We start from the raw sequence: 16139 nt of genomic DNA, 5'->3' as shown, positions 1-16139 counted from the left end.
GATGTCTTATTTTATCTTTATGTATTCTATCCAGCAATGATGCACTAATAGAAATTACTCATAAAATACTTTCCATGTTTGAAAGAATGTATTGTAACTTTAATAAATTTTACATAAAATAAATTATACACTCCGATGAGAGTATTTAGTTCTTTGATTATTGCACTGTTTAGATAATTAAGAAATCATAAATTCACAATTATTTAGCTTCCGATAATGGATATCTATTGTGAAATATATACGTCATGTGGGATGTGTCTTGAAAAAGACACAAACCTTGAAAAAGACGCAAATCAGTTTAAAACTCTATGAAACAAAACGCGTGCGTAAATGATATGTTATAAAAAAAATTTTTAATTATATAAAATATATATGTCATGTGGGACGTACCTTGGAAAAGTAATGACCAATTTGTCAGCACATGTAAGAGCTATCGCACACAAATTGATATAGCTGCATGTGCATAGCATAAGATCGTCTGGCAATGAGCATCAAACATAAAATCACCATTGATTTACACAGCATGTCTGTCAATACGTGTGCGATAGCCCTAAAACGGATCAACTTTGTTTCTCTAGAAAGACAAACTCCTTTCACGAGCGCACGCACAAGAATGAGGCTCTTGAAATGGCAATATCTAAAAAAGGAGCGATTGCGCTTGCGCCGATTTCGATCAATAAAATACTTGAATGTGTGTTTCTCTGTGCGAATGGTAAATTACAAGTGCTTTGTTTCGACAATATTTCGCGCAATTTTGTATTTATCCAGAATTAGATAATTTATGACAGAATTTATACTAAAAAAACGGTAAAAGTTCAAGAATACTTAATTTGAAAAAAAAGTGGGTACACAGGCAAATCTTTATTAATCTCTCCGCAGTTCAGTTTCTATGCTCGTACAGGAATGATCTCCGTTGAGGTTCATTTTAATCTCAATCGGATTCTCTTACTTGCAATCGGCTTATGGCCATATCAAAAATCAAAGTTTAGTCAACTTCAGATAATTTTGTGTTTTTGTATTCTGACAAGCAGTGTTGTATTTCAGGTATGTCCATCTTTTTATTTATATTATTATATAGATTATGCATTACAAACATTACTAATTATAGCAACCGTTTGCTTTTATACATTTATAAACCATGATCAAATTATACTTAATTATTGATAATAAAATATATTTCAACTGCAACACATAATTATTATAGTTTCATTATGTTATTATATATTTTTGCATATATGACAGAGCAAATTATTATTTTGACCTGCATAAAAAATAATGATTTTCTTATGCAATATTTTCAATAAATTGGACCATTAAAGTTCACAGCGTTGATAACAACAAAATGTACTACTGACTTTACCATCAAAATTTGCTCTACCGCAATGTTCTTTAGTTTTTACATAATTAACTACAACATGTTCTGGATTAACACTCATAATGTAAGTTAATTGTTTATTGACTTGTTTAAATCAATATTCCAGACAAAAATAAATTTTTATACACGGTAGTCCTGAAATAGTTGGTCAAAATCAGGGATTAGATTGGGCTTGTCATAAGGATGAAAAAAGTTCCCATAAATGTTAGTCCAAAAACGCATCCTTCAGGATAAGTTATGACTCATTTAATTATTAATACTTGATTCAGAAAAATGAAAAACCATTAAAGAAAAAAACTTTATTTTTATTTGCAGCAGTTGTTGAAAGTGTCCACCGTTAACTAAAACACACGCTTTCATCCGTCTAACCATTGAGTGTCTAACACGCTCAAAGATTCCTGGCGTAGGGGAAAGTTGGGTAAAACCAGATAGGCGGGTCAAACTGGGTACCTCAGTTTTTTCGTGATAAATGCTGCTATCTATGGCTAATTTGTGTTATTAGTTGCAGATTGGCGCCACCATTTTAAAACAAACCGTGCCCCTATGCACACGATATTTCTTTTTTAATAGATGTTCAAAGTTTTTAGTTCAAAAAAGATCGAGGCAAGAATCTAGTCGTCGTGCACTTTTTCTATATAGAGCATCTGTTTCGGTAAATGCAGCATTGCACTCTGTATATATTAAAGAGTATATCAGATTAATTTTGATCGGCACTAATTATTGTATCGGCATTAATTTTTTTCGCCGAAATATACAACCGCCGTATTTGTTACTTTTCTTGTGTTGGGGCAAAACCGGATACTTACACATCTTATATAATGAAAAGAGGAAGAAGTGTTGAATCCTGACTTTGAGTTCTTACAAAAAGCAGTTGAAAACAAAAACTAACGCTCAGAAAAGGAAACCACTAAAAAAGAGCTTTTTGAGATGAGTATATTTTCAAATAGGTCCCGGTTTGATCCTACCGGTCGGTAGGACAAAACCGGTACTTTGACTTCTCCACAATATCATGTTATTCTTGGTAACCAAAAATTTTTTTTTAGCAACTAGCCTTATTTTCTCATAGTTTAAAATAAAAGCTATTAACGATCGGCAAAATTTCTTTTACTCTCAGATTTTTTGTAGAAAGACAAATCCAAAAAAGTACTCGGTTTTAACGTACCTTCCCCTATATCTTACAATTTCGCAGTTGTTAATAATGCGATCTCGTAATTTCTCTACATTATTGATTGAAGTTATATTATCAATATAATACATTCGATTAAGCTACTTACTGAACATATTAATTAAAAAAGCACAAATCATAGTAAGTACGATCAAAACTTTGAAAGTATTTATTCTTCGAAATTGATAATTAAATGAGTCGTAGCTCCTGAAGAATACGTTTTTAGACTAATGTTTATGAGAGCTTTTCTCATCCTTAGGACAAGCCCAATCCAATTCCTGATTTTGACCAACTATTTCTATTTTTACCTATTTACCTTATTTTTACCTATTTTTATCTATTTCTATTTTATTTATTTAATTTCTATTTCAAGACCACCCTGTATATCACAATCTTTTTCAACATTTTCAAAACAGTGTTAAATATTTTTGCGATGGTAGGTGAGAAATTTGTTGGAGCAACTACAGTATACCTGTAATGAACTAAAAGACGAAAACGAACTTGCAATCATTAAAAAGTATGGAAATTACACAAAACTTTGTACAGCTATAGTTACATGTAAGACAGTATTTCTTATCAACTATTAACTATTACATCATAAAATTGCGCAGATACCAATCTTGAGAAAAGTTGTAAATAGTAAAAGTTTAGGAGTAAATATTTAGATTATTTTGATTATAATTTGATTCTTAGCTTAAGTATTATATTATTTTACCAGAATAATAAGTTTATGAAACTTGCGTGGCAAAAAGAATGTTTATATGCCTATGTATAATTTCTACAATATAGGAAAAAGTAAGGTAAAACCGGGTTTTGGATTTGTCTTCCTATAAAAAATTTGAGAGTAAAGAAAATTTTGCCGACTGTTAGTAGTCTTTAATGAACCTTAAACTATGAGAAAATAAGGCTAGTTGCTGAAAAAAAGAATTTTGGTTACCAAGAATAATAAGATTTTGTAGAGAAGTCAAAATACCCAGTTTTGTCCTAAAGGTAGGGTAAAACCGGGTACCCATTTGAAAATATGCGTGAAAACACCGTGTAATTACAAAATCTAGATTTATTTTAATCAAAATACAATATAAAGATATATTTTATTGATCAAAATCACAAATAAAAATATCCTCTTGTTCAGCATTGCTGTAGGATTTCCTTATTTAAGGGGGGAAACCAGTATAAAAAAACTATTTTTAAGGATTTTTTTTCTAGTAAATAATTGTTTTTTTTTTTCCAAATCGCGTTATTAACATCACAAAGTACATAATTCGAACTACCTTTTGTAAAATTTATGTTAAAAAATATTAATATTTATAACTCTATGTTACATTATAACATTATAATAGCCAATCGTGTGAGCCGCCCCCCAAAAACATGCGCGCGCGTAGCGGGCCAACGAAAACTCCAAAACAAAAAAAACAAGGATTTTCTTAAAATATAAGACAATAGCTTCAGTTGCATGTACTATATTTAAAATATACAACATATTATAATCAACATTCTGCCAAAATATCAAAGTGGAAGAATGATTGAAAATCGGCGAAGTGTGAGAAAGAGAGAGAGAATGAGGAGGGAGAGAGGGTGGGAAGAAGGAAGGGAGGGCGAAAGGGAGAGAGAGCAGGAGGGAGGGAGGAAGGGAGAGGGTGAGAAAGGGGGAGGAGACAGGTAGTGAGAGGGAGAGAAAGAGGGAAAAAGATAATTACATATGGCGCGTTCCACATAACGCTCGCAAGCATTATCTGTCTTTGTTTCACTTTCGGTGAATAACAAAATAGAAATGATATTGTGAGCGTTATGGAACGCGCCTATAAATAAAATATGTCATAAAACAAAAAGAGCAATGTTTACATTTATTCCATTTAAATGATTTTAGTGTTTGCCATGTGCACCATAGTTTTGGCTATTTTGCTACCAATTTGGCCACAAATTCTTAGTATTGTTCTTCACATAAATGAGTCTCGAATACAGAATCAAGTAACACAAATCACGACTGAATACTTTGTCGATCAAAAAAAATATTTCTGTTTGATTTTACTGCATATAAACACCGTTATCTGTATTGGAGCGACTACGTTGACAGCGACAGGAACAATGTTATTAGGATGCGCCATACACGCCTGTGGATTGTTTAGAATTGCAAGGTAAAGAAATAAATTTAGAAATGGATATGAAATGTATAGCTGCTAATAAAATCTTTATTTGCTTGTTTATTTTAATTTGGCAATACAATTTTGGGAGAACATATATTTACAACAGACAAATTAATCATAGTTATCGTATGGAACAAATAATGACAATCGAAATACTCCAAGATATTAACTTGAAGAATAGGACTGTGATATGTAACAAAATATTTTATGCTGTCGAAATCCATCGTAAAGCTATGAAGTTGGTATGCGTATGATAATAATTATATACCACGGTAAATATGCATAAAAGGTTACACCTCACCGATTTTATTACTACTTAGATATGTTGTAGGGGAGGTTCTTCTGAGGAGGACTTTTCTTACTAGCCCGCGATTATTTGAATTTGTGATATCACTTAAGAGCCTTAATTTCTTAAATTGTTAGTATTTGTTTACATTTACGGGATACATGATCATAGATGTTTTATCAATAATCGGTTTTATCTATTTCTCGCAGTTCATTAACAGTTTTCAATATGCGACTACATGAATTTTTAAGTTATGTCTTCTATTTTATTTTTAAAACTGAAAATGGGTTTAGGTTAGGTTATATCTTGCGGAAGTAGAGGCCCCATAAGGAGGACGGAACCCATTGCGTCCACGCATATACTTTACAACGCGAAGCGAGGTCCACCCTACAATTGTTGTGTGGATGGGAAAATATATGCGTGAATGCAGTGGGTTCCGCCCCCTCCCCCTTTTACGGGGGGCTCCATTTCCATAGATATAACCTAACCCAAACCTATATCTGATTTAAAATTAAAATTTGGTTTCGATTACGTTATATAACCCATCTATGACCCTGTACCTATCTCGTCAATATAATATAAACAAAAACATTTTTTCTACGTCCATTGCAAGAAATAAAATGTACATATAAATATCACTATTCCTAATTTTATTTTATAATATTTCAAAGAAGAAACATTAAAATTGCGAAATTTCAATTTATTATATCTTCTAAACAAATGCTTTCCCCCACTTTTTTCTTGCGGGGAATTATTCAGAAGATTCTCCTCTACAACATATTTAAATAGCGATAAAATCGGTGAGGTATAACTTTTTATGCATATTTACCTATAGCACATTTGTAATATTTTATTTTTCTTAAAGGTTCACCAACATTTTGATTGCTACTTTTCAAGGCTCGCTCTTGTTGTTAATAGCGATAATTGTAATTTCTCTGAGCCTGAACATATTTGCAGTAAGTATCTTTTTCTAAGAGTAATATGCATGGGTCTAAAAACAATCAAACTTTAAATAATTGATAGATAAATAATATTATAAAAAATAATAAATAATTTTAATTAATAACTATAGTTCACAAGGTTTTGTGCCAGAGCATTTGAACATTGTTTCGGTAAATATGCATAAAAAGCCACACTTCACCGATTTAATCGCCACTTATTCTTATTAGATATGTTGAAGAGCGAAGTGTTCTGAGTAATTCTCCACAAGAATCAAGTGGCCGTCGGAATTGGTTTAGGAGATATAACAAATTAAAGTTTCACAGTTTTAATGGTTTTTCTCGAGTATTATAAAGTATATATATGTATAATATTAGAAAAAATGAAATTTGTGTATATTGTATTTGTTGTAGGGTAGATATGGAAAAAGTATTTGTTTACAGTTACGGGATAGATACATGATTATAGATATTTTGTCAATAATCGGTTTCACCTATTTCTTGCATTTCGTTAACAGTTTTCAATATGTGACTACATAAATATCTGAGTCATGTCTTAAATTTTACTTTTAAAACTGAAAATAGGTTTGGTTAGGTTATATCTTCCGGAAGTAGAGCCCCCCCGTAGGAGAGCCGGAACCCACTGTGTCCACAGTCCATATACTTTACAATGCGAAGCGAGATCTACCCCACAATTGTTGTGTGGATGAGAAAGTGTATGCGTGGATGAAGTGGGTTCCGCCCTCCCCCTTCTGCACTTCCGGAAGATATAACCAAACCCAAATCTATTTCTTCTTATAATACGTCAAGAATAGCATTAAAACTGTGAAACTTTAATTTGTTATATTTCCTGAAGTCCTAAATCATTGTCGATCGTCACTTTATTTTTGCGGGGAATTACCCAGAACACTTTTTCCTACAACAGTGCTCTGATTTAGTTGCACATTTTGGCCCGATTCCGTAGCTCACACCTGTTGCCCCCCCTTCCCTCCACTCATCGCTCGTGCGTTAGCGACAAGTCGCCAGATACGCGTATCTAAGAATCGCGACGCTTTGTCTCAGGAGCGTCCGTATATAAGAATGCCCAAATATAATAATAAGATAATACTTCTTTATAATTAAAAGTTTTTCTTCAATATTTTATATCGATGAAATATAAAATATTGAAGAAAAACTTTTAATTATAGAGAAGTATTGTCTTATTATTATATTTGGGCATTCTTATATATGGACGCTCCTGAGACAAAGCGTCGCGATCCTTAGTTACGCGTATCTGGCCACTTGTCGCTAACGCATGAGCGGAGAGTGGGGGGGGGGGGGGGGCAATAGGCGTCAGCCACGGAATCCGGCCGAAATGTGCAAATACGAGCACTGTCCTACAACAAATGTAAGTAGCGATTAAATCGATAAGATATGACCTTTTATGCATATTTACCCATTGTTTCTAGAATAATTTTAAACACTGAGCACAAATTTGCCATCAAAAAATTTCTAGGTCAGGTTTTTGAGAAGAACGGTGTTGAAATCCCCCCAAAATGCCAATTAATTTCTTACCATTTTTGAAAATTTGTAACAGACAAACCCGATGTGCAGGAGACTTTAGACAGGAGTCAAATGAAAGCTTGAACATTGTACTTTAATATAAAAATATTGAATTTTTTACCGCAAGTACCATCAAACCTTAGGCGCGCTTTGTTTTTAGACATAGTCGCACTGTATTAAACGATTAGTCTAGAACGATTATTCCATACAGTCCAATTGCAAAATCGTTGCAAACAGTAAAAATTTTAATCATAGATTCAATACACGAGATTAAAAGTGCTGAATCACACTAAAAAGATTTTTTTTTATTTGTTAAAAAAGATTATAATTATTTTAATAAATGAAAAGAAAACGTGTTTAATGCAATTAAGCATTTTCAATCTCATGTATTGAATCTATAATTAAAATGTTTATTATTTGCGACGATTTTGCAATCGGACTGCATGGGAAAATCGTTTTACTTGACATAGTGCGACTACGCTTAAAAACAAAGCGCACCTGAGATTCGATGGTACCTGCATTTTTTACCCGATGGTAAAAAATTCGATATTTCTATATTAAAGTATCTTTCGTTTAAACCCTGTTTGAAGTCTCTTGCACATCGATTTCGTCTGCTATGAATTTTCAAAAAACATAGGAAACGTATATTTGGAGGTTTCAACCCTTTTTTCTCGAAAACCTGATCTGAGTAAGTTATTTTGTCTTGCTGATTTGGATTCAACGCCTCAATATACGTTAAAGTTGTTTCCATTTCTGGCACTAAAAAAAAATGTGAAATTTGTAAACTACAATAGTTTAATATGAATATCACACAAATCGTGCTAATTATAAAATCATAAAATATTTAAAATTGGGGAAATCTCAATATAAGAATTGTTTTCTTCTTTGTATTTCTTGTATTTATTTTTTTTGCAGTTTATACAGGGTGATTTAGAAATACTTGTACAAATTTGTGAATTCTCCATATTTTAATAAGAAAGAAATGTCTTATATACACACATGTTTGGTAATGTCTGTGATTTATGAGTTATAATCGAAAGATTACATTCAATTCAGTATTATGCTCTATATCTATATATTCGCCTGAACCAACTCTATTAGTTCTTTATCTGTGGGGACACTTAAAAGCCCTAGTTTACGCAACTGATATTGGAAATTAAAAGATGCTTTACCAATGCATCGTAAATAGCTGCGAAATCATTCACAGTCATAGGATCTTCGAAAGGGTGCAACAGTCTATGATCCTACGTGTGCATACGTATCCGACATACATGCATTATTGTGAATTGTAAATAGATAAACAATCGAACTGAAGATGTATTATATCGGTCATATGTCATTGTAGATATATTCTGTCGGTTTTTGTCGTTGAATGTAATCTTTTAATTATAACTCGTAACGACATTACCGGACATACAGGGTGACCCATTTTAAAAGTTCCACTCTCATAACTCAGGATCAACGTTTGAAGGAAAATGACTCCGATAAAAGTTGTAGGAAACAAAGGGGGCTATATAATAGTGACCTTGGATTTGACATTAAAGGTCATTTTCAAGGTCATTTGAAGGTCAACTTCCGTTTCTTAAATGGGAACCCCTATTTTTCATTACATATTCTTGTAGCTCATCTCTTTTCCAAAACACTATAATAAAGTATTTTTTAAGTTATTTTATATTTTAATCTGACATATTTTGATATAAAAAATTAAATATCTTGTAAAATATTTAATTTTCGATAATCTTACCGTAATACTTCCATGTACAGAATAATGAAACAAATCAACTTTTATCCGAGTCGTTTTCCTTCAAACGTTGATCCTGAAAAGTTATGGGGGGTGGAACTTTTCAGGATCAACGTTTGAAGGAAAACGACTCGGATAAAAGTTGATTTGTCTCATTATTCTGTACATGGAAGTATTACGGTAAGATTATCGAAAATTAAATATTTTACAAGATATTTAATTTTTTATATCAAAATATGTCAGATTAAAATATAAAATAACTTAAAAAATACTTTATTATAGTGTTTTGGAAAAGAGATGAGCTACAAGAATATGTAATGTAAAATAGGGGTTCCCATTTAAGAAACGGAAGTTGACCTTCAAATGACCTTGAAAATGACCTTTAATATATATATATATATATACATATAAACTTTTTTTCTTATTTATGTATGGAGAACGCCCCCAAAGTTTGTATAAGTATTTTTGGGTCACTCTGTATACTTATTCTACACATTTATCCTTGTAATAAATAAGTGATCATATGAAACATATCATATATTGAAACATTTATATGTTGAACATATAAAATATATTAATCAAATATTATGATATTTTAGATTTATCGGAATGCATCGCTTGGAAATACAGAAGCTGTTTTATTACACTTTATATTTATATTTACCTTTCTTCTATATTCGTTTGTAGGTAATTATATCGGAGAAGAGCTTTGCAACCACAGTAATCACATATACTCCACCACGTAAGAAACAATTTTATGTTTTGTTTCCAACTATCTATATCTTAATATATATGTACTTTTATCATATTTTTCAAAGGTATAATAGTCGATGGTATAAGGCACCATTATACGCACAGAAAATGATACTTTTTATTTTGCAAAGAGGCAGTCAAGTTTCCGATATAAATATTGCTGGACTATTTATACCATCATTAGAATGTTTCGCCACGGTAAAAATTGCTACATATCATAAATTGAAATATTTACAGCACTTTTAGCATGTTTCATATTGCAACATAAGAGACAAATTTCATTATTACAGCTAACAAAAGCATCAATGTCTTATTTCACCGTTTTATATTCTATGCAGCAATGAGCGAAGACATATTATCTGATAAAAATCGGCTAAAAAATATTATTTACTTTTAGTAAATAGTAAAATGTGAAACATTAAAATGTGAATATGTGTCACTTTACTCAGACAGCACAAAACATCCTCAGGATCATCCTGAATATGTCCAGGACGGTTCAGGACATTTGTAGGATGTTTTAAGATATTATTATAAATATATTTATAAAAATTTAATATGCATACATAATTATTTTTAGTTGTGTCGGCTATTTAATATAATTTAGAAATCTTATGTATTATAATAAGTATTAATGTCCTATAAATGTCCACTGGATAACCTCTGGATGTCTGTAGGATATATCTGCCCTGTCTATTATATTGGATGTCTTTTGGATTTCCAGAAGACATATACATGTGCAATTAATTGTTAACATTAATTTCGTTTAATATTAATAATTGAATTTGATGCGCACATTTTCATATATCCAAAATTATTATTTATTTAATATTTCATGAGAAATGTTACTGTTCGCAACATTCCAAAAACTTTACAAACAATAGTATTTAACCGCTAGTTCGTTTGTTTACCGCTATGCGACACGCGAACTCGTATTTGAGATTTGGTCATGAGAATTATATAAAGCTTGCAAAGAGCAATTGACAGGAAATTACAAATGTAATTATTTTCTATCAGTTCAATTTCTGATGCAATCCCAACATAGGGAATTCAGATATTGGATTGTTTAGAAAATATTACACAACTCAAACCCGGGAGCCAAACCTAAAATATTCATGTACAGCACGAAAGCCTCAAATATTAAAGAACGGTGAACTATTTTTAATATTAGATTTTTAATATTGGCAGTAAATAACAAAACATAATTTTAATTTATATTTAAATTTTAAAATTTGCTCCTTGAAACATACGAAAAATATCCCTAACATATCTTATAAAAATCCTTAGGATGTTCCACAGGATCTCTCTGGATTCTCCAGAGGTTAATATACGGCTATCATTTACTCTTCCTCAGGATATCCAAAGGAGATCTGAGGATTACAATGGGATATCCTGAGGATATCCTACATGTATATCCTGGATGCCCTTTGGACATCCTAAGGACATCCTTGTGCTGTCTGGGTAATAAATTCCAAATGAATTAAATTATATATTCCTATAACAACGTTTTGATTTCTGACTATTGCATTCTTTAGATAATTAAGAAATTGCAAATTCTCGAATTATTTTCCTGTATTGGATATCTATCTTACATTATAAAATAAATACGTCAAGTAGGACGTGTTCTAAGAAAGTATGAAGCAAAATGAATCATATATTATAGAATATTTTAAAGTTTATTTTTTTACAAATGTATATAGCAATGCTCGGATTTAGTTGCACATTTCGGCCCGATTCCGTGGCTCACACCTGTTGCCCCCCACTCACCGCTCGTGCGTTAGCGAGAGTGAGTCTCGATTGCGCATATTACCGATCGGACACGACAATATTTCTCAATCGGACACAGGCTCGGTCGGACACAGTCTCGATCGGACACAAACCCAATCGGACACAATTCCGATCGGACCCATATGGTTGCAATCGAACACAGGCCCGATCGGACATAGATCTAATCGGACACAATTCCGATCGCACACATATGGTTGTAATCGGACGCAGGTCCGATCGGACACAGGCCCGATCGGACACAGGCACGATTGGACACAGGCCCGATCGGACACAGGCCCGATCGGACACAGGCCCGATCAGACACAGGCTCAATCGGACACAGTTCCGATCGGACACAGTCCTCATCGCGAAGCTAGGTCCATCCTACAATCATTGTGTGGATGGGAAAATGTATGCATGGACACGGTGGGTTCCGCCAGCCCCTACGGGGGGGGCTCCACTCTCAAAAAACTAGACACATAGGTTTGCGTTGAACCACGCTTCGCGTGGAAAGTTGTAAACTTATGTGGAACCTTACTACGCATTAAAAAGTATATGTATGCAGGCAGTATGTTCCCCCCCCCCCTATGGGGGGGCTCCACTTCCGGAAGATATAACCTAACCCAAACCTATATATTTCTGATATACTGTGTTCGATCGGGATGGTGTCCGATTGGGTCTGTGTCCGATCGAGCCTGTGTCCGATCGGGCCTATGTCCGATTGCAACCATATGTGTCCGATCGGAATTGTGTCCGATTGGGTCTGTGTCCAATCGGGCCTGTGTCCGATTGCAACCATATGTGTCCGATCGGAATTGTGTCCGATTGGGTCTGTGTCCGCTCGAGCCTGTGTCCGATCGAGCCTGTGTCCGATCGAGCCTGTGTCCGATCGGGACTGTGTCCGATCGGGACTGTGTCCGATCGGACATGTATTCGATCGGGTCTGTGTCCGATCGGGAAATATTCTCGTGTCCGATCGGTAATGTGCGCAATCGGGACGATTGCTGGTCGGGTCGCCAGATACGCGTAAGTAAGAAGCGCGAGCTTTGTCTCAGGAGCGTCCGTATATAAGATTATGCCCAAATATAATAATAAGACAATACTTCTCTATAATTAAAAGTTTTTCTTCAATATTTTATATTTCATCGACATAAAATATTGAAGAAAAACTTTTAATAATAGAGAAGTCTTGTCTTATTATTATATTTGGGCATTCTTATATACGAACGCTCCTGAGACAAAGCGTCGCGCTCCTTAGTTACGCGTATCTGGCGACTTGTCGCACGAGCGGTGAGTGGGGGGCAATAGGCGTGAGCCACGGAATCGGGCCGAAATGTGCAACTAAATCCGAGCACTGTACTACGATATCACACAACGAGACACAGAGCGGTTCAGATAATAAAAATTATCGCCAGCCCCTCACTTCCGAAATAGCAGTTAAAAGTAAGTTAAAAATAAATTTTTATATGTATATCACAATCTTTTGCAACTTTTTCAAAACAACGTTAAATATTGCTGTGATGGTAGGTGAGAAATTTGTTGGAACAACTACACTGCATCTGTAATAACCTAAAAGATGAAAACGGACTTACTATCTTCGAAAAGTATGAAAATAATACAAGACGTTGTACAGTTATATTTACATATAAGACAGTATTTCTTATCGACTATCTATATGTTATGAAGTTGAGCATATTCAAATCGTAAGATAAATTAAATATTTAAGGCAAGATATAGAAAACAGAGCACTGTCCGAGATTGGGTTCAATTTATCTTTTTATTACCGATATGTTGATGACATTTTTTTGGCAGCTCCCAGGAAAATGATTGATACAATTTTACAGATTTTTAATTCATATCACAATAGAATAGAATTCACGTACGAGTTAGAGGATAACCAAGTTCTTAGCTTCTTAGATTTAAAGATTTATAACAAAAATACACATTTGATCATAGATTGTTTCCAAAAACCAACATTTTTCGGGCCAATATCTGTCATATTTTTCCAATCATCCAATTTGCCATAAAATAGACACTATATATAACTTAATTGACAGAGCCATCTTATTATCTCATCCAAAATTTCATGAAAAAAACATAACTTTTTGTATCAATGTTTTAATGAACGACGGTTATTCTCTTCCGTTTATTTTCAACTATATTCACATCAGATTAAAAAAGCTTATCACAGTTAATTTAAACAACAGCACATATATGGTGAGCAATGACACTAATAATAACAATAACAGAAAATTTATAGCGTTACCTTATATTAAAGGTTTTTCCGAAATTGTTTCCGTACCGTTTAAAAACATTGATATATCCACTGGTTAAATGTTTTAATCGTCTCAACCGGTTTATTAAAGTCCACAAAAATATTCCCACCCTTTGTAATAAAAATGTTATATATAAAATTGAATGTACCGATTACGATGCGTCATATGTGGGACAAACAAAGAGACAATTAAAAACCAGAATCAACGAACATAGGACAAACAAAAAACAATCAGTTGTTTCCCAACACATTTACGAAATAAACCATTATATGGATTAGGACAATGCTAAAATATTAGATCACGAATCCAATTATCATAAAAGATTGATATCGGAAGAAATTTTCATAAAACAACAAACTTAATATCATGGACGAAGTAGAATTATTAGACCACCATACTTTCCGTTACTAGATATCCCAAATTTATAAATAGGCAGTCATATTTGTCAACGCCAGCGCAATCAACATTTAACAGATTCTTTATAAGCACTACACGACGCTGTTCCCTCGTATTTCAAATTCATGACAAAGTTAGCTAACACCTAAATATGAAAAAAATAATCTCTCGGTCGATAAATTTATAAACTATACATTTTGCAAGTAGTATACATTTAAATTGTAATATTCGGTTTACATAAAAACAATAATTTTGTGAAATATTGATGGATATTAATATTGACAATGCAATGCAACATGACAAGTTTTGACCAACACGAAAAAATTTATCTACGAACAACACAAGGACTTCACAAATAATTAATAACCAGGGACTATGTGCTACAAGATGAACTTTGATAAAACAAAAAGGATGATGATAGACATTAACATTTGCGCCTTGCGAACACGCCCCGAAGGTATGAATAGACTTGCTTCATGTAATTACTTATTTTTGTATGATTTTTTCAGTGGCTGAAGAGATACAAGTCAGTGTCGAAACGTCTCACAAATTTTGTAAATTTTGTAAATGAAAATAATATGATAAAATAAAATTGAATATCCAAACATTGCTCGTAGAGGCCGCAATCATATTATTATTTATTTAAATATTTAAATTAGACTAATTAACTAATTTTTGAGTCTTAGCTTAAACATATTTACCACATTTTTCCACCAAAATAAAAAATTATAAAATTTTTGCATGGCAAAAGGCATGTCTACATACATATGTATGTATATTTTTAATATGTGTATATATAATATGTTACTCTTAATTTTTATTATCATATAAAAAAAAAACTTTAAGATCAAGAAAAAATTCAGAGCAGAAGAGTGATTTAAGAATAGCAAAATTTGTATGAAAGAGAGAATTATGTATAAATAATACATTATAAAATCTTAAAAGAGCAACTTGTATAACAATTTCCTTTAAATATTCTTAGCGTTCGCTATATGCTGTGTATTTATTGCTACTTTACTGCCTACTTAGCCACGAATTATAGGTATTGTCTTGTACATAAACAACTTTCAACTACAGAGTCAAACAATACAAATCGTGACTGAATATTTTATCGATCAAGAAAAATATTACTATTTAATTTTACTGCATATAGACGCAGTTTTTTGTATTGGAATTTTTTATATCAAAATATGTCAGATTAAAATATAAAATAACTCAAAAAGTACTTAATGAAAAAATACCTATAGTGTTTTGGAAAGCTCTCGAGGTAAGCTATAAGAATATGCAATAAAAAATAGAGGGTTCCATTTAAGAAATTAAATGTGTCCTTGATTTGATCTTAACGATGCCATCCAAGGTCAAACCAGTGACACCATCTTATGTTCCCCTCAAAACCATACAATTTTTGTTCAAAACGTTTATCTCTAAAATGCTTAGTTTTTGAAAGAAAAGGGGTGTACGGTTGGTCTAGGACACCCTGTATATACTATGCAGCAATGATGTGAAGATACATTATCTAATGGAAATCAACCATAAAATATTACATTTTCCGGATTTGAAACTGTAAAATGTCATTTGAATGAAGTTTGCGCAAATTAAATCATACATCCAAATAATAGCATTTTGTTTTCTGACTGTTGCACTATTTAGATAATTAAGAAATCACAAATTCGCAATTATTATTTTTTTTCGATAATGCATATATATTTAATTTTTCTATTATGAAGTACATGTACGGAACGTGTGTGAAAAAGTGTTG

General features: G+C 32.6%; 1 protein-coding gene across 1 annotated transcript; it reads left to right on the top strand.

Moving 5' to 3' along the window:
- Nucleotides 1-903: 903 nt before the first annotated feature.
- LOC138933632 (odorant receptor 30a-like) lies at nt 904-10497 on the top strand. The gene is made up of 9 exons (XM_070296491.1): nt 904-1044; nt 1320-1439; nt 2981-3098; nt 4408-4675; nt 4806-4922; nt 5836-5926; nt 9791-9933; nt 10010-10142; nt 10235-10497. Exons 1-9 carry the CDS (start codon nt 904-906, stop codon nt 10286-10288), a joined length of 1185 nt encoding a protein of 394 aa, XP_070152592.1. The 3' UTR covers nt 10289-10497.
- Nucleotides 10498-16139: the final 5642 nt, after the last annotated feature.

Source organism: Polyergus mexicanus, unplaced genomic scaffold, assembly GCF_030449975.1.
Source record: "Polyergus mexicanus isolate NDT 795.1 unplaced genomic scaffold, iyPolMexi1.0 SCAF_5, whole genome shotgun sequence".
Lineage (NCBI taxonomy): Eukaryota > Metazoa > Arthropoda > Insecta > Hymenoptera > Formicidae > Polyergus > Polyergus mexicanus.
Note: the sequence above shows the minus strand (reverse complement) of the source record. Positions and strands in the feature narration are given on the sequence as shown.